General features: G+C 41.9%; 1 protein-coding gene across 3 annotated transcripts in view; it reads right to left on the bottom strand.

Annotated features, from left to right (window-relative positions):
- Positions 1-18,418, bottom strand: part of Zzz3 (zinc finger ZZ-type containing 3) — a 37,317-nt gene extending 18,899 nt beyond the window's left edge. For 2 of the 3 annotated variants that reach the window (XM_051195550.1, XM_051195557.1), the window contains exons 1-2: positions 18,308-18,418; positions 12,207-13,740 (exon numbers count right to left, since the gene is read on the bottom strand). In XM_051195550.1, coding sequence (XP_051051507.1) covers positions 12,207-13,711 — 1,505 coding nt within the window. In that variant the 5' untranslated portion in view covers positions 13,712-13,740; positions 18,308-18,418. The remainder of the gene's footprint in view (positions 1-12,206; positions 13,741-18,307) is intronic. The other variant, XM_051195563.1, reaches the window with a different exon arrangement.
- Positions 18,419-19,619: the final 1,201 nt, after the last annotated feature.

Raw genomic sequence — 19,619 nt, 5'->3', positions numbered from 1 at the left:
GCAGTCTACGACAGAGCTAGTATTACCACACCAGGAGAGTAACTGGTGATGGGAGATGTCATTCTGTATATGTTTCTCATACTGGTTAATGAATAAAGCACTGCTGGCCAATAGGAAAGGAAGATAGGAGGGACTAGGAGACAAGGAGGAAATAGGAAGTAGGAAGGAGGAGTCAAGATGGAGAATCTGGAGAGAATAGAACCGCTAGCCGCCTCTTGCTGGTAAGACCACGTGGAAATACATAGAAATGGGTTAATACTTAAGACAGAGCTAGCCTATAAGAAACAAGTAACTGGCCAACAGCATAACATCAAATACAGAGTCTCTGTGCATTATTTGGGGCTGGCGCAGCGGCGGGAGAAAAAAACTGTACTCCTTACATAACTGGAGAACTGCAATCCCAGTCGCTGTGGAACTCAAGCAGCCATGAATCTTTGCAGCAGATGAGGGAATCAAGATTTAGACTAAAGTTACATACAACTTATTCAGAAAATTACCATCCAAAACTTCCCAAACACTGAGACAGAAATGCACATCCAACAGATGAAACCAAAAAAGAACTTCTCTATGCCATTAAAAACTGCAATACACAAGAACAAGAGCTGCAAGAGGAAAGTGCCAAGTCACTCACAAATGAGAGACTTCTCAGCAGACTCCAAGAACCAATGCATAGAAATGAGTGCAAATCAGCAAAGCTACCCTCTAAACCTGAAGGAGGAAGAAAGCTCTGTCTGCAATGATTACCTAACCTAAAGCAATTCATGATCAACCTATGCATAAGATATTCAAAGAGGAACAAGATCACAAAAATCCTAAGTGACTAGGAAATAAAAACTCTCACTATAAGAAACAACAAACGAGCCGGGTGGTGGTGGCGCATGCCTTTAATCCCAGCACTCAGGAGGCAGAGCCAGGCGGATCTCTGTGAGTTTGAGGCTAGCCTGGTCTACAGTGCTAGTTCCAGGACAGGCTGTCTCGAAAAACCAAAATAAAATAAAGTAAAAATTCATAAATTACCTCATCTGGGTACTCAGTTATAGGAACAAAAATGAGTGGTGTATGCAATAGTTACTGCTTTAATTTACTGCTCTTACTCACCATTCTCAGGGCGTTTTCAACTTCGCGGTCTTGCTTCTGTCCACTGTTTTAACCTACCTCAGCTTGCTCAACTTGAAACAACATATTCCACACTCACTAAAAATCAAACAGGGCACTCCATCTTACTGACTTTCCCTCTTCAGAGTGACAGGAAGTTCTATTCAGTCCTCCAGTCACTAACAGAAACTACATACACCTCTCCATATGGTCGGTGTCCACCAATACCTATTCACCAACAATGGCAGTAATAAACAATACTCTGCAGAAGATTCACAAACCTGAGTCTAGCCCAGGGTTCACAACAAATTCAAGGCCATCCTTGTGATAAGACAAGATCCTGTGGAGGGAGGCGGCTGTTTTCCCAATACAGTTATAAGTAAGACTTGATCACACCTCAATTTACCAACTACACCAAATGTAACAAAATAACCACCGAAGCCACCACACAACCACAGAATACCAAAGTGAAATACAAGTTGCCACTTTAAGGATAAACACGGAGATGGAGGCAGCTTGGAAGAGGAGCATTTACTAGCACAAGACTCTTGATTCAATCCCCAACATCACAAAAGAAGGGCACAGATTTCTGTTACATTATGAACACTTTTCTAATCATAAAATACAAATCCAGAGCAGAAATATGAACATGAAAATAAAATTCCCATGATTCCAACATCATGAAATAAAGTTGTCACACTGTAATCTAGACAGAAAAATGTTAGTAAGTTTTTACGAAATCCAGGGGAATAGGAAATGCTAAATTCATTTTTTAAAAATGGGTTTTTATTCAAACTATACAAGAGTAAGAATCTCTGCTAAATAAATTTGTGCTTTTCAAAACATAAATAAATAAATTACCAACACTATTCTTGAGTGCCCCAAACATCTGTACAATTAAAGATTAGGCCTAAAAATTAAGGAACGTATAATAGTAAAGAATGCACATTAATAATGCATCACAGTTTGTAATGCCCTATTCTAACGTAAGATGCTGAGCAGAGGTGCAGGGCATCTGGGAACTCTGCAACACATTCCTAATTAATCTGTAAACTTCTAAAAAACAATGCTTTTGAATTAAGCTAATAATATAGCTCTTAAGAATTCTGGGGGGGTGGGGTGAGGGGTTAAAAGCCAGGTGGTTGTGGCCAACACCTTTGATCCCAGCACTCTAGAGGCAGGTAGATCTTTGTTGAGTTCGAGGCTAGCCTGGTCTACAGAGCAAGTTCCAGGACAGCCAGGAATACACAGAGAAACCCTGTCTTTAAAAACCTTAAGACAAAAAAAGCAAAAAGAAAAAGAAAAAAAAAAAATTCTGGGGATTTCATTCAAGGGCAGGGCTGTCTCCCAGGGCGGAAATTCCCATTAACTGGTCATACACAGTCCCTTTCCCTACCCTTGCAGAGTCATGGAGTTTGTTTACTCCCCCCCCCCAAACACCCAGTTTTCTTTTAAATAGCCTTTAAAATTACAATACCTTTACAATATAAAGAACACTCACAAACCTGTAATTCCCAAGACCACTTTGGTGTTCTACTTAAGAGAACAAAACGTATTTAAGACATTCCAATATATCACACAATTTGGTTAAAGCCAGCAACCCAAGTTGCTTTCAAGTCTGCTGCACGCTAGCTGAGCTCTCATGTTGGCAGGGCTCTGTAGTCTATTCCAACAAAATCTGCTATTACCTTTAAATTTTCCCCTACTAAGGTGGAAAAACAGATTCATCAATGAATGGCTTTTCCTTGTTAAAAACACCAGTTTCTAGGGCTGGAGAGTTGGTTCGGAGGTTGAGAGCACTGGCCGCTCTTCCAGAGGACCTGCTTTTAATTCCTAGTACCTTCATTGCAGCTCACAACCATCTGCAACCCCAGCTCCAGGGGACCTGCCACCCTCACACAGATATATATGCTGGCAAAACACCAATGCGCACAAAGTAAAAATAAGTAAATCATAAAACAGTTTTTCTATTTTTGCTCTAAACATGGCCATTTATAAAGCAGAAGCATGCTCCCATCATGTGTGCCCTATTATAAATCTGTGAACCTCCACTGTACTTACACATTATAAACAGAATAAAGCTCAAAGGAAAAAAATATAGTTCTTCTCGTCTCCAGGGAGGTTATCTTAAACATGTATCTCCAACATATGATATGATAATTATGTCCTACAGCATTTTAGGCATTTTTACAGTAAAATGTAAACTGAGCAGCAAGTACCCTCCATCACTGAGCCATTTACCAGCAATTCCTCCCTTTTTATAGCCAAGTAACATTCCATCAGTAGTGACATTCACCGATTGCTGGGCATCTGGGTGGGTTTTGGCTGTTGTGAATTGTGCTGTTGTTAATATCTGTATCTAAATTCTTATTTGAATACCCATTTTTCTTTGGGATATTTAGAGGAAAAATTTGGCCTATTGGGCATTTTATTTTTATATATGTGGTATATCTAAAGGTGTGTCATTTGTGTGGGTGTCTATGCTGTGCAGTCTTGCATGTACATGGAGGCCAGAAGCTGGCATAGGATATCTAATTTCAACACATCCCTCACTATACAGAGGCAGGAGCAGATAGATGCAGCTATTCCAGCTGCCAAAACTTGCCCTGGGAATTGCTCTTCTGGCTCTAAGCACTGGGATCACACACAGTGCACTCACTGCTCTAACCTGTGGGCTCATGGGATCCACACCCAGGGCCTGCAGCTTGCACAGCAAGGGTTTTATCTTCTGAGCCAACTCCCCAACCCCCAAGGGCAAGGTTGGCACACTCCACTGAGCTGTTGATTTCTTTTTCCCAGTAACAAACAGGGCACCTGACCAGGGGATCCAATCCACTGCGTCATCAGTGGTTACGTGAACAGATCTAGCATTAACAGTCCTGTGGATAGGCTGGTACTGTAACAAGCACGTCTGCAGCATATACAAATGAACCCCACTGAAAAGGAAATGGGGAAGAAGAATAAGAAACTGAGTGTGAGGAGAAACCACAGAAAGATGCCTGACGGCACAGACAGTCTTCAACGCTGACAGAAGACACAACTGGACTGGTAACAGACTGCTACTGCTCTTTACCCAACCTTTCCAATTTGATTCAGGTACACTCTATACCTGTGTTGAAATATCACACTATACCCTCGTTGAAGTGCTCAATTATCATACACAAATAAAAGAGTTAGAACAAGTCAGCCTCTCTAACAGAGGGTGATAACCAGGGAAGCCAGCATAACATAGACCATCCTGCCCATGTTGTAACAATGCCAGCATCTGCAGCAGTGGCTGTCTACCCTCTCAATGCTGTGGCCCTCCGCCCTTTAATACCTGTTCTCAGGCTGCACTGACCCCGCCATACATTTATTATTTTACACATTATTATTACAATAACATAAAATTATTTTCGTTGCTACAAGTGTGATTCTGCTGTTATGAACTGTAATATAATTACCTGATATGTGATCCCTGTGAGGTCATAAGCCATGTTTGTGTTATCACACTACATCTATTAACTATAGTCATCCAGAGTCCATCAGACACTTCCTCTTGACTATAATCACTTTGACTCTCACTTCATACCCTCATTACCAATAAATTGTGATCACAAAACTTTCCTTCTACGATTTTAATAATTTAGTAGTACACAACAAAAATAAAGAGGAATAATAATGTAGGAAGTGTAAAAAGTAGCAAAATAAAAGGTGAATAAAAAATTCCAACTTAAACAGCATAAAGTATAGTATTAAAGAAAACAAATTTCCTCCGCAAAATATTGTAAAGGTAAACTTTTTAAAATTTAATTTTCCAACCCAGGATCTCACTATGTAGCTCTGGCTATCCTGGAGCTATGTAGGCTGGCCTCAAACTCAAGAGATCCACCTGTCTCTGGCTCCCAAACGCTAGGATTAAAGGCCTATGCCACACACTTGCTACAGTTAATTTTATTTAAGAAGAAAGCTGAGAAATGGGCTGTGGTTAAGAGCACAGGTTGCTCTTTCAGAGAAACCACAAGCTGGGCCATCACTGTTCTCTAACCCGGGTTCCAGGGGTCTGATGCCCTCTTACCAATTCCGCAATGGCACTGCACTGAGCACACATGGTGCAGACGCACGCAGGCAGAGCACCCACACACACGAGTAACGCAAGTAACGGAAGGGTTTCACCAGACACTGGGGATAGCGTAAGCTGGAGCGCGCACACAGGAACATACTCCCATTCCTTTCTAAAGGCAGTACACAGCAGACCTCACCCAGCAAAGGCCTCAGGCCTGAGAAACAGCAACAAAACTCCAGATGCATCACGCCACTTAATCTGTCAGAGTTACCTTTCAAACCTGGTCCAACCTTCATGTCTTTCATGGTCATCCTGATGAACTTTATCTCAACCAATGATCTAATTTTAACTCCCACCCCAGCCACGGCAATATCTATCTAACCAACATAGCTCCATCTTCAATTAAAACTCCTATTCCAATATTCCAATTCAGCTTCTTTATTTAAAATCTACTTATATGAATTTTTAGGATATAAACAAAAGTCAATCCACACTGTCACTGAAGGTCAATAAAAGAATAATTTCCAGGGCTGGAGGAAAATCTCAACAATAGAGCCCTGAATTCAACCGTCAGTATCTGAAATAGTCAGTCAACCAGCAGGCCAGAGAGTGTCATGAAATACTTCCAGCTGGTCTGGAAAGATGGCTCAGCCATTAAAGGCTAGGCTCACAACCAAAATTATAAGAAATACTCCCAGAGTACATTAAAATGAAGTCAAGCAGGGCATGGTAGTGCATGCCTCTACTCCCAGCAGAGGCAGGTGGATTTCTGTGAGTTAAAGGCCAGCTTAGTCTACAGGACAACACAGTGACCCTGTCTTAAAACAGAGACAAAACAAAACAAAATGGGAGGAAGGAAGGAAGGAAGGGAGGGAGGGAGGGAGGAGGAAGTAAGGGAGGGAAGAAAGGAGGGGGAAGGAGGGAGGGAGGGAGAAGGGAAAGGTTGTAATATATCATGCAGCTGGAGGGCTGGATGAGCGTATAAGAGCACTTGATGCTCATGCAAAGGACCCAGAACATGGCTCACAAACATCCATTCCAAGGTATCTGACACCTTCTAATAGTGCACAAACATGCAGCAGAAACATTTATATATAAGGTGAAATGAATATCTAAAGCAAACTTTAAAAATAAAATTAAGTCAGATGAAGGGCTGGAGAGAGTAGGCAGTTACAAGCACTCACTGCTCTTACAGACGACCTGGACTCCGTTCCCTTCCCGCACCGATGTCTGCAATCTTACAGCCACCTGTGAACATAAACTCACGCACGCTCACACATACACATCCTCCCACGGGCAGATGCACACAAATGTCAGATGCATCTCCTCACAGCTGTGGCAGAAGGAGGCTGAAGACCCCCGACGGAGAAAGTAGGGAAGTAACTGCTCTTCACACCCTAGGTAGCAGGTAACACGACCGTGGTGCAGTGGTGCGTGTGAGGACGGCCACGAGCAGTGTCATCACTACCTCTCTTCCCACTAGGAGGAACTGCGAGTGGACGGCACAGGGAGGCGTCCTCCTCCGCACAGCCGGAAAACAGCCTGGGCAGCTGAGGACTTAGGAAGGGTATGCAGGACAAAACGCCAAGGAGGAAGAAGTGATAGACAGACCCCAAATCTACGTGGAACCTAACGCGAGACTCTACGGAGCAAGCAAAGAACCACCATGGAGTACACACATTCCAACAACCATCCACAGCAAAGAATTCTTTAAAGGCGGGGCTTAGAGGGACAATCTACGCGTCCAGAGTGCCTCGGTCTTTCCCCAACCTTGCCTATGAATGCATCTCTTCATACGGCCACTCACTTGGATCCTTTCAGTATTTTCTGTAGTTAACCAAAAAGACTTATTCTCTGGGGTCTGTGAACTTCTCTAACCCTGTGAGAGGGTAATGGGAAGTTATAATGTATCACATGAGAAATTACAGACAATTTAAGGACCTCTTTGTTATCAGGGATAAAGTGAGAAAGTCTTGAGAAATTCAGATCTTAATTCCCTAAGTAATGCCATTTACTGTCAGAAAATGACAACAAATTGTAGGTTACTCAATAGTCAGAGAACTGGGTAAAAGATACCTACACATATGGTCCAAGTTAAACTTGCTTATGAGCACGGCATCCCAGGTAAGCTGCTGAACAAGATTAGTACAGAAAAGTTTAATTTTTCCACTTACTACCACAAAAACTGTGAATCACAGCTTGTGCAACTAAAGGTTAGCCTCAAAAAAAAAAAAACAAAACAAAACAAAAAAAAAACCAAAAAAAAACCAGCAGATAAATAATACAGTTTCAGGAATATTTTATTACTAAATCAATTTTTTTTTACCATGTATAAAAAAGGAACCATAATTTCTCTATTGAGAAAAAGAAAACAAGACAAATAAGGACATATAGTGACCAAACATTCACGTGTATCCATTCAGAAAGAAACTGCTCGGTGAACCACACAAGATCATCTTGGTTCGTTTGATCGTTCCGATTTCTAAGTTCAAGGAAAGCTAAAAGCAGTCAATTAAAAGGGAAAGTCCACAAAACTGAAACGAAATGCCAAGCCACAGAGGTGCCAAAAACATACAAGAAGCCAAACTACCGGAGCAGGAACCATACCACAGGACAGGGACGTCACGTGTCACTCCACCACCTCTGCAGCGACAGCCTAAATCAACAATGTGCCCGCCGGGCCCTTGGGAGTAGAGCAGACAATCATTTAAAATCTCCCACATTACTTTAAAGGTGAGAGGTTTTGGTAACGGGGCTGGAGATGGCTCAGTGGTTAGAGCACCAGCTGCTTGCTTCTTCCAGGGCACTGGGCAGTCAGGGTACATACAGGGTCCCCAGCACCCATGGTGGCTTACAACCTTCTGGAACTCCAGTACAAAGGCATCCTTCCCTCTCCTGGCCTCCACAGGCACCCAGCACACCCATGTGCTGCAGACATACATGCAAGCAAAACAAGCTTACACATAATAAAACAATGTTTTAATTGGCAACAATTCACTACATGTTTTGGTTAGTCAGTGACTATTCCCTGGAACAACAAATGTTACACTTCTGACAGCTTTTGCTCCTCCCATTAATCCAGCCAAGGTTGGGAACCTACAGCTCTTCCAGGGACTGAAACGGAGCCCTGGGCACGCTCTCCCCTAGTAGCTGTCGTCTTTCATAGATCACAGCATTCTAAACCCTCAGACCACTCTTTTCAAATGAACCGAACCCTCTATACAAAGCCGCTGTTCTTCACAAACACACCGCTAAAACAAAGAACAGGACAGCAGCTAAGTAAATTAAACAGGGGCTGTCACCTAAAACAATGAGTTAAACAGGGGCTGTTACCTAAAGTGCTGGTTCTGACAGATAAAAACCAGGTCATTACCAGGTCATTCTAACTAGTCAGGGTTTTTAAACCAATACATGCTCTACAAGATCCTCAACCTAAAAACTCCCTAAATCCATGGAGGAAGTCTTCATCCATTCCACGAGAGGTAACTGGCACAGCTCAGATTACCAATGAGAAAACGGAAGTCTGAGCCCAGTCATGGCACTGTAGTATGCCAGCAACAGAGAGGGAGGAGGGTCAGAAGCACAAGGTCACCGTCAGCAACATCACAAGCGGGGCCAGCCTGAGCTTCCCTTTGGTCTAATAGCTCACAGTGGACTTGTGCATTCTCAGTACAGCACTGGTAAGGAAACCCAGGGCCTCACACACACTTGGGAAGTGTGCTACCGACCAGTTAAACCTCTGCGCAGCCCTGGTGGTGGGAGACAGACTGACTGCCTATGGAATAGGCTACTTAGTAGCTGTCTTTGATGCACATACAAAGCTTCATTTCTAGTGATTACCCTTTGAACTGGAAAATTAACACTAAATCTTAAAACCCCAGGGCCTTAGCAATCCTTATCTGACTCTGAAAGCCAGAACTAAATGCTAAACAGGAAGAGCAGCCAGTCAGGAAGATACTGCAGGGCCACAGAGTGTTATCTTCCTTCAAGGCCACCACTAACTTTTCAGGGAAAGTACTGCCTTGGGCCCTCTTCGACAAACCTCTGAGAGCATCTACTAAGACAACCGTGAGCAAGAATCTCACTAGAAGAAGACAGTTTCTAGCTTCTTACTCAGCAGGTACAATGTGAGGCACAGCTAGGGACCCCAAACACTCATTTCCCTGTGCCGCTGCCTAACTTGTCACGAGCCAGGTCTAAAGCGAGGCCTCTAATCTTCCCAAATACTTACAAGTGATGAGAACCTTCAAGTAATAATCTTTCAAACAGGTGGATAAATTACAAGGACAAGGCAAAGGCTGCCAACATCGTTTCTGTTAGCGTAGAGGAAAGTTTTAGGTTTAACAGGTAGAATCAGAGCCTCCTAACTCTTAAGAGAAAACCATGGCAATCACAGACTTTTCCATTAACATACTTTTGTTTGAGACAGAGCCTGTGGATATGTATGTGTGCACCACGGCTCCTGGCTGTAATAACCTTTAACTGGCAGCAGGAAAAATGACTTGATCCCTTCTGGAGTAGTCCAACGAATACAGTAGGCAACGCTAAATTCCCAGTTTTCACAGGCAACAAACTAGAGGTCTTTTCTAGCACACGGGGTGTAGAAGAGAATAACAATTCACCAACACCACTTTCAAAGTACTTTAAATTCCCTCACACTTGAAAGCACTAGACAACCATAACTGTGCTGGTTTTGAACAATCACTGGATTTTTTTTTTAAGCTTTTTCTTTTTTAATCATCTCTGACACGAATGAAAAACATGGGAATAGAACAAATGAGGCAAAAAGGGGGGGCTTTATTAAAGAATTACATGCAACATGATCACATGATGCTACTGCAAAGCAAGAAGGTCATGATGCTAACTAACCCTTTCCATCGCAAAGGAACACTGGTACAGGGCCTGCCTAAAGCGCAGGCCCTTGCTTTTGATTCAAGCAGGAAAACCTGCAACTAAGCGTCGTCTTCAAAGGCGTGGGATAAAGCAAGAGAGAAGGGGGCAGAGCAAGCGATCTCTTTTACCCAGTGCCTCGATGACGCATGGGCACTGAGCACTGCACTGCCCTCAGAGCAAGCAGCGCCCCAACTCTAAAGGACTGACTCCCTCCCGAGCTCCTCCATGCTGATGGACAAGTCAGCCGCAGTTAAGTGTTAACTATGGGAGTATTGTCATTAACCACCATTTGAGCTCATTTTTAAAATTAACAAGACTGAATTACTATTCTCCAGAATCCTGTAACAAAGACAACAAAGACCAAGGAGAAAGAAAACTACTGGAATATCATTTCCCGGATGAGAAGATGCGGCTCAGTGGCAGAGCCTATGCCTCATCACACCAGCCAGGCTCTCATTCAGAAAACAAGTGAAGTTCTGGAGACATCAAACTCCTTTAAGCTGGAGCTGGTCACGGAGACATAAACTCGAAGTTCCATATTCTTAAGATGCTAAACGGAAACACTTGAGTCACAATTCAACACTGACCTAGATGACACAGAAAGATAGCCCTCATTTCAAAAAGAAGAAAATGAAGCAAGACATCATACTTTTTGAAGTTTTGTTGTTTCTCTAAAATATATTTCTTTGTATCTGCAAACAAAACCCCCTTTTTAAAATTATGCATAAATGGAAAACATCTACTGATTTGTTTTAGTTTGGGTTTTGAGCCAGGGTCCCCTTACCTGACCCCAAGCTCCCTCCTGCCTTGACCTCTCATGCTGGACTGTGTGGATGCCATCATGTAACAGTTACCTCATTTCTAACACATTTTTCCCTTACACAATTACTGCGTTTTTCTGCATCAAACTGATCTCTAGTGTATTAGACTCAGAACCTTCTACAATAATTCATAAAATATTCAGGGAAAAATTCTAAATCCGGTTTTAAAACAGAATTTTAGATGAACACAGGAAGCTGGGCAGTGGCGGCACGCACCTTTAACCCCGGCACTCGGGAAGCAGAGGCAGGCAGATCTCAGTGAGTTGAGGCCAGCCTGATCTACAGATGGAGTTCCAGCACAGCCAGAGCGCTACACAGCTACCCTGTCTCAAAAACAAAACAAAACAAACAAACAAAAAAAAAAAATCAAAAAACAAAATCAAAAAGCACAGAAAAAAACTTTTTTTTTCCCCAGAAAAGAGCCCTATGCTAAAAGGCCACAACAGTACCAGATGCATGTGCTGAACAAGCGTCCCACTAAGCATGGTAGGAAGATCGTGTCTCACAGCCACGATATGATACTTGATCAGGCATCTGTCACAACAAAAGCATTAGACACATTCTTAAGATTCAATCACTGTTGTACAACCAACACAATCTGATTTTGTGACAGCAGCTTTAAAGGCCAGGCTAGGGAAGGAACTGATTCCCATGTTGGTTACTGTTACACATTAAGTAGTTTTGACGAGCATTTCAGTTTCTCCAGGGTTATTAAAGTTATCTCTGATTGTGTTATTTTCCAGAATACCTTAAAGTAAGTGAGTAAAATTGTAAAGAGTTTGGATAGTCAATTATTTAGTGCCTTTGTCACACAGGCTCGAGGAATTACAGTCACTATTTGCTCGGGTCATGTCAAAAATCACTGTCACAATGTTAACAACTATTTCTCTAAGCTGCAAAGACTATGGCTCAAGTCAAAAATGTAATGGGGATTTAAATGTAAATAATGCCTAGTTTGCCAGACCTCTAGTTCCTGGATGATAGCTACACAGTCGTGATTTATTGCAGCCATATTTAAAGGCAGACCTTACAAATCTCTACAAGTATAAGGCAAAGTGCAGGTGCTAGCTCAGGATCAAAGCACTACCATCAAGTCTCCACTTGTCCTTTCTTATTTGGACACGGGGGAAGTCAGCTCTAGAAATGTGAACTGCACAGAGACTGACTAGTAATGAAGCTCAATGTCCACTCTGTTGCTTTAAGTTAAAAGCGTATGTTAAATGCAACCTTGCTGCTAACGTGTTCACTTCATCTGCAATAAAAGCATTACGGACAGACATTGATGAGTACACACCGAGAACCTGAGAGGTGATAAACAAAGCAGAGCTCATGGTTACCATAGTTACACATACTCTTTGTTGTGTTTCAGTGCCACATGATCTGATTCAAAGTAATAAACATCAGGGTCATCATCCTCGTCTTCTGCAGGGTGCTGACTGGCACTCTCTTTGGCAGATGGCAAATGTCCCATATCCACTCTGGCCTCTGAGGGTGACTTACTCAGTCCTTCACTTCCATAGCCTTGAGGGTCACAGCACAGAACCTTTGCATTCTGAGAAATTTCAACAGCATTTGTGGGAGACTCACTTACATTATCACTAGCAGTTGTGTTTGTTTCATTGGGACTGAGATTGCTCTCCTCAAACTGTCCGTTTTCTCTGTAAGGAGATGTGTTTTTAGTGGGACTACCTCTGCTCGGAGCTGCCCTTCGGGGCGAAGTTCTCAGGGTATATCGGTGTTCTTGAGGTTCAGCTAAAGATGTCATCTGAGCCGAAGCACAGTCTAGCATAGAGGAGGGCTCTGGCTCCACAGAGACTGGCATGTTTCCAGGACCCGAGTCCAGAGGGGCTCTGCGGCTCTCACCACACTGCTCTCGGGAGAGACCGCTGTCTCCCACCACATCTACTTCCTCCTCAGAGTCTCGTAAGGATGACTGGGTTTCAGAAACAGGGCGTGAAGCTGGCTCAGCACTCAGCTGATTACGATGTTCCACTGGTAGGCAGGCAGTTACTAGTTTGTGGTCCTCCAACTTGACCTGCACTTCCGACTTGGTGCAAGGCACAAGATGGTCTATACAACTGTCTTCCTTCCTACTACCAAAGAGCACTGCAGTCTGGGTTTCTGAATGCCCATTTCCAGCTACTGATTTTTCCTGCAACTCATAGGAACCAGTGCTATTTTGTTTAGTGTTCCCGTCAGGCTGACACTCATCACTGCCATCAACACCATTGACAGTCAAATAGCCTGCGATTTCTTCTACTACTGCAGCATTAAGTGGCCCTTCCTCACTGACATTCACCTTTTTAATTTCCCTTTTCTCACAATCATCCAATATAAGACATCGACAAGCTCGTTTAGTCCCTTGGAACTCTGCATCATGGTCCACTACTGTCCTCCTCTGTTCTACCGATTCCTGGTGTGGTTTTACAGGCGAGTCTTCTTCTGAACTGTTTGTGGCTTCGGCTCTAAGACAGCGTTTAATGTTCTTTAGGACTGGAGGGGCTGGCTCTGCCTGCCTCCTTTCACAGCTCTCTAGGGCCTGCCTTTCTAGGTCACCCTTCTCGGGAGAGGAGAGTCTTCTTTTCCTAGGGCTGACCCACGCCTCTCGCGCACTCTGCTGTTTTACGTCTGAAGCTCTGCCGCTATTGTTTCCTTTCTGAACTGGCACAGGCTCTGGCCTCTTCTTTGGTGATCTTGACCGTACTTGGGAATGAGAAGAGATCTCTTCTGGGTGAGCAATGCTACGGTTCCTTAAAGTTCTACCACAAAAAGATTCATCCAAGCCGTTTAACCCCACTGTTGATCTTGTAACACGAGTAGATCGGGAAGCAGCCATACTATGGCAAGTCCCTACCATACGTTCATCATGATCCACTCATTGGGAACCTTCAAAAATGTAAACAAAATAATGAGAAAAAGGTAATCGTTAATATATCTAAAACAAAAGTATGAAGTTATAACTTTTTATCCAAGTATAGCCACTATTAATAAATAATGGGGCAAAAGTTACTTTATTAAAATGTTCAATAATGACATTAATAACAGCTAACAAGTAAATACCATTTACTATGCCCTAAGACTCCATGCTTATGTTTGCCATCCCTCTACTCCCTGAAGTCACAATTCACACAGGAATAGTTATTGTACCTATTTTACAACTGAGAAGACTGAGGCACACACACCCTCAACAGCCTATTGACAGCCACACAGCCAGTTCATATAGAACCAGAAGGGCATAAAGTACCCACAACTGATGAACCTTCAAGGAGCACCATTGAAGCTATGGGCCAGCTAGTTATCTCATAAAACACATTCTAATCGGTCTGCGGCTTTTACTAAAATGCTTTCAGGTTAAGTCCCTTGACAGCAAGCTGTTTGGCACATTGCTATGGAGTCTCAGTAAGTCCCAACATTAGCTTGTACTGGCTAACAACACAGGCAATCAAGGCTTTACTCTCTACAGAGAGACACGGCACTGTGTGAAAGTATTCTGAGGAGGACAGAAAGCAAGAGCAGCCCTCAGAGGGAAAACAGTCACTTCAGAAGTAAGGAATATCATTTCACAAATATCCCGTGTGCGCGTGCGCGCACACACACACACACACACACACACACACACACACACACACACACACACACTTTTGTCACCCTGCAATGGCCTCCCTCTTACAGAGCCCTTCTAATGCCATTTTATCTTCTCCCCATGCAAATCAAGCACATTCCCTTCTAGGCCTCAACTGCATGACCTGATACTGTATGTGAAGCTGGAACGACAGAAGACTCCAGCAACTTGTTACGCAACAAACACTAAAGGACACTGCTGCCTTGTTCTGGCCGCTGCTAGTGCATTAAGGAAGAAAAGCACTCTGTGAGATATGTTAAACTGGATGAACTTAACTTTGTTTCAAAGCAGGGCGTGCTTTAAAAATCTTTAAAGGCAAGTGCTTGTTCTGGCGAATGTCATGGAAGCCAAGTTAGCAGTAAGTATGGAGACAGCATCTCACAGGAACGCCACTGTCTAAGACCCACAGCAGCAATCTGACTACAATTTATTTTTCTAACCCTGCCATCAAGAGACAGTTCTGCTTTACTTACAGGTAATAAGTACTGATCAATGTGTCCACTTCCAATTACAATAAATGTAAGTTCAATGTGTTAACACAAACTGAAAAAATCTTAAAGCAATTTATTTCTTTGATGTACCAAAGTCTGGAGCTCTCAAAACTGATGGTTAGATACTAAATATCTATGGTAAACATGAATATAAAATCAAAAATAAGTTTCATAAACAAACTATGAAATATAAATTTAATTATCTTCCTAATTTGGGATTACATAATAATAAGAAAAATTCAATGCTTTACTTTTCAGTAAAATGACCACTAAACCCCAATGATGTGAAGACTTTGGTGATCCCTCATGGGAGGCCTCACCCTCCCTGGGCAGTGGATAGGGGGAGTACCAGAGGGAGAGGGAACTGGGATTGCTATGTAAAATAAGATTTTTTTTTAATTTAAATAAAAATTTATATAAAAAAGAATGCCCGTGAAAGGTTTATAAACCTCTGAACTGATTTCAGTTAAGTGTCTTTCCACACCAAGCTGAACAAAGTGCAAAACTTTTCTCTGTAATTCAACTTCCACAAGAGACTACTGAATCAGACATCTGTCATTAGTACTGAGGATTACTTTAAAAGTATATGTGTGTATGTACAAACATATAAACATATTTGTATGTGCACACAAATATATATATGAAAATCACTATCAAATAAACACCTATGGAAAGCCTGTACTTTTCTTCATGATTCGTTATAAAACTAAAACACTGATTAGTGTCTTTTAGTCCCTAAAAAGGTTTAGTACTGTCCAACTACTAGGCTACAATTATCAAGAAGCTGTCTTGGGAAAGGAATAATAAACTGCAAAAATACTAGAAGACATAAACCATCTTAGAGACCAACAAGGAGCACACTTTACAGCAAGCATTTTCTGGTATTTCAATCTGTTGTAACTCACAAGCCTGAGAGCCACATCCTGAAGCTTGCTGGAAACTCAGACCTGCATCTGATAACTTAGAATGGAAGAGGGGAAAGGCAAGTAAAGGGAAGAACTGAAGAACATTAGGCCCTATCCAACCCATTCACACACACTGAAGTTTGAGAAACACTGATATCCCGGCACGAAGGCAATAGCCTAACGATCATCAAGTTGCAAACCAAATTAGATACATAATTCTCCTTAGTATTTTACTAAACTGTAATGATTAAAACAAACATTATAAATCAGGCCATGCTCGCTTTGGCTAAAGACGAATCAAACAACAGCTTATAAAATTATCTTATACACTTAAAGTAAAAACCTAATCAAATTATGAAGACTGAGTACAACAAATCTTTGTTATATTTTTCTTCTTTTTCCTATTTTTTACATAAGCATACATGAAGTATACATGTGTTTTGCAATTATATGATAAACTGGATATAAAAGCCATTCATCAATAAGGGATGTTTAATGAAGTATGTCTACATTATTCCAACCAAATTTCAATATTTATTTTCCTTATTTTAGCTAAATACAAAGTCACTAAAGAATCCAATGAAGAGGTTTGGACATATAATTATATTCTTGCCAAATATGAAGTTGTTATGGGAATAGAACTGAACCCATTGCCAACTAGTTCAGGAATGCCTTTGCTAATAAACTAAATTAGAGACACCTGGTGGCAGCCTTAGCCACACCCATTCGGTACAGGATCTGTATTAAAGTTTCAGAATGAAGGCAAAGCCTAAACAATTAATGATACTGATCTCTGTCCTATGTTACCCACCATCTAAAGGACAGCAGCATTTCTGGAAGACAGGAAGACCCCTCACTGTGCTGCATTCTCCAACCTCCTAAGTCTTCCAAGGAGAGTGAAAAGGGCCAATCAAACTTCTTCAGCTTGTCCACAGAATCCAAGCTCCCCTAAATCCACATCCTAACTCTTCTTATCAGCCTTCCACTGAACCACCGTCCCCTAAACTTGAATCTACTTTCATAAATCCTGAAACATTATTAGCTCTTTCTTATCATAAACCTCTAACCCGTGACTACACCTTTATAACTGAGTAAGAACCAAAAAAACACAGGACAGACTGGACAAAACCAGAAACAACCCATGCTGCAGCTACACTTTTACTCAAAGACCATTTCTAATGCAGTACCTGCAATCTCTGGCTCCTGTTCTACTCACCAAAAGTGTTCCCAGTCTACTTTAAGAATGGAGGAGTTGGCAATTCATACCAATATTATTTTCTTTTTATTATTTTCGGTTTTTTGAGTCAGGGTCTTGCTATGTAGCTCTGGTTGTCCAGGAACTCACTATGTAGACAAAGCTGGCCTCCTGCTCACATAGATCTATCCACCTGCCTCTGCCTCTCAAGTGCTGGGATTAAAGGCATGCACCACCATGCCCAGCTAACACCAGTATTTTAGAGACAGGGTTTCTCTGCATTGCTTTGACCCTGTCCTGGAACTTGTTCCATAGACCAGGATGGCCTCGAACCCTTAGAGATCCTCCTGCCTCTGCCTCCCGAGCGTTGGTAATTAAAGGAGTGAGCAACCAACACCTAACTAACACCAGTATTATTATCGTTATATTAGCTTTACTAAGTGGACAACTTTAAGAAAACTGGTCACAATACCTATATATTTTCAGGTACAAAGGCCAAAGTCAAAGGAAGAACCGAGTCAGGGTAACTGAGAGGTGTCACCAATACAATCCTGCCTATCTATAGCATAAGCTATGCTCAGGCTTAGCTTATCACACAAGTCTCTCAAATGTCTTTTGAGACAGGGACTTACTATGTAGCCCTGGACAGAAGGCCTGGCCCTAAAACTCTAACAACCCTCCTGCATCCCGGCAGTGGGATTACAAGTGCGCATCATCACACCTAGTCATACACTCTTTTAAAAGACTAATTATTTCAATTGTACAAGTATCGATCTATTGTAGTAGAACAGCACCTATGACCTTATCCACTCACTATCAAAAGGTTAATAGTCACCGATTAGAAGTCTAGACATTCTATCATGCAGTTATATATACAGGGATCTCTTCTTTGTCATCAACAGAGATACAACAGATGATTGACAAGACAGACAGAGTTATATAGGAAGACAGACAGAATAGATTCAAATGAATACACACTTAAAACAACTGAAGAGAAGCCAAAGAATTTCAAACTGCCCCTGCAAAGACAGGGTTAATGGTCTAGTCTCAAGATGCCAACAGTCATCTTGTTATCCATTTGTTAGACGAAACGGAAACATATTTAATCTTCATCTCCTACAGCTTGAGATCGCCATAAAACAGCAAGGCAGAGGAAGAAAGATGGAAAGTAACACATGTCCTCCCATCCCAGTAAACAAAACTACCATTGTCTTCTCTACTGCACAGACGAGAAACTTACCTGCATAACCAAAGATCAATCATTGTGGAAATGGCCTCTCTTTTCCTTGTATCCTCAAGGAGACGAAGCTATGATCTACACATGAGCTTTAGCTTCAGGTTCTCAGCTTAACGCCTCTCTTCAAAATAAAATGATAAAAAAAAGGTATTAAATAAGGAAATTAACTCAGGCTAGCAATGTGCTCTGATGACAGAATCACAGAGACAGCAGTGTCTTCACAGGGGTGTTTTGGTGCTTCCTGTTAAGTGGCCTCAGGGACACTAAGCAGAGAAATGGAGAAATATAACGAATCCTTACAACAACTCAATTATTAATCTGAGTAAAACATGACTCAGCCCTTTCTTGCACCCACTCCCTCCCCGGCTTAAAGATGACCTAAAGGATTTCCTAGATTTGGGACTGAGTACAAAAAGTAGGGCCTAACAACCACCATGAGGCTCAGCCCAACACGCAGCATGACTCCTTCGTAGCACAGCACACGGGGTTCATTAAAGACTCAGCTACCAACAAAGCTTCTGGTACTTTCTGCCACATGTATTTTTTTTTCCTTCTCTTGTTCTCTCTCTCCCCTCCCCCTTCTCTCGTGGTTTTTGTTTTTGAGACAAGGTCTCCCTACACAGCCCGGCTGTCCTGGCACTAACTCTGTCACCCAGCTGGCTTTACACTCAGGCCTTCCAGGGGAGGGGACTAAAGTGTGTACTACCATGCACTACCATGCAGACTCTCAACAAGAGAAACGCAACAGTGAAATGGATGGGTTGGTATGTGTGATGTGAAATCCACAAAATCAAAAAAATTCAAAGTCAATGTTTTCTGAGTTAAATACTCAGTCCAGTATTTTAATTAACCCAATAGCATTCAAATTCTTGGCATGTTTATATTTAACTGCAGTTTTACTAGTATGGAATGACATTGTTTTCCGGAAACTATAAGCTCTAGCTAACTGGGTTATTAGGAGTTGCCATCTGCAAATAATAGTACTCGAAAAAAGACAAGCAGATGTTTATGATTGACCTTGTCACTTTATTCTAAGCAATAAACTAGACATTTTTAAATGGATACTATTTTAAGTGAAGAATTATAATTAAGGGCTGATGTAATCTTCAATTCTTTAAACCAACATTCTATCTAGCAAAAATGAATAGATTAAGGGTGTTGTGTTGGCCTACTTAAGTATAGCCAACAGAATCTAAATAAATGTTACAATGATTCAGTGCCTGCTATACTTACTTTAACACACTTACGCTTTTTGTTTCTGTAAATGCTATAGTATTTTGCTGGTTTATGTGTCTTTGTTTTGTTGAGGCAGGGT

This window comes from Phodopus roborovskii, unplaced genomic scaffold, assembly GCF_943737965.1.
Source record: "Phodopus roborovskii unplaced genomic scaffold, PHOROB, whole genome shotgun sequence".
NCBI classification, from domain to species: Eukaryota; Metazoa; Chordata; class Mammalia; order Rodentia; family Cricetidae; genus Phodopus; species Phodopus roborovskii.
The sequence above is the reverse complement of the archived record's forward strand: the minus strand, read 5'-3'. Positions and strand labels throughout refer to the sequence as shown.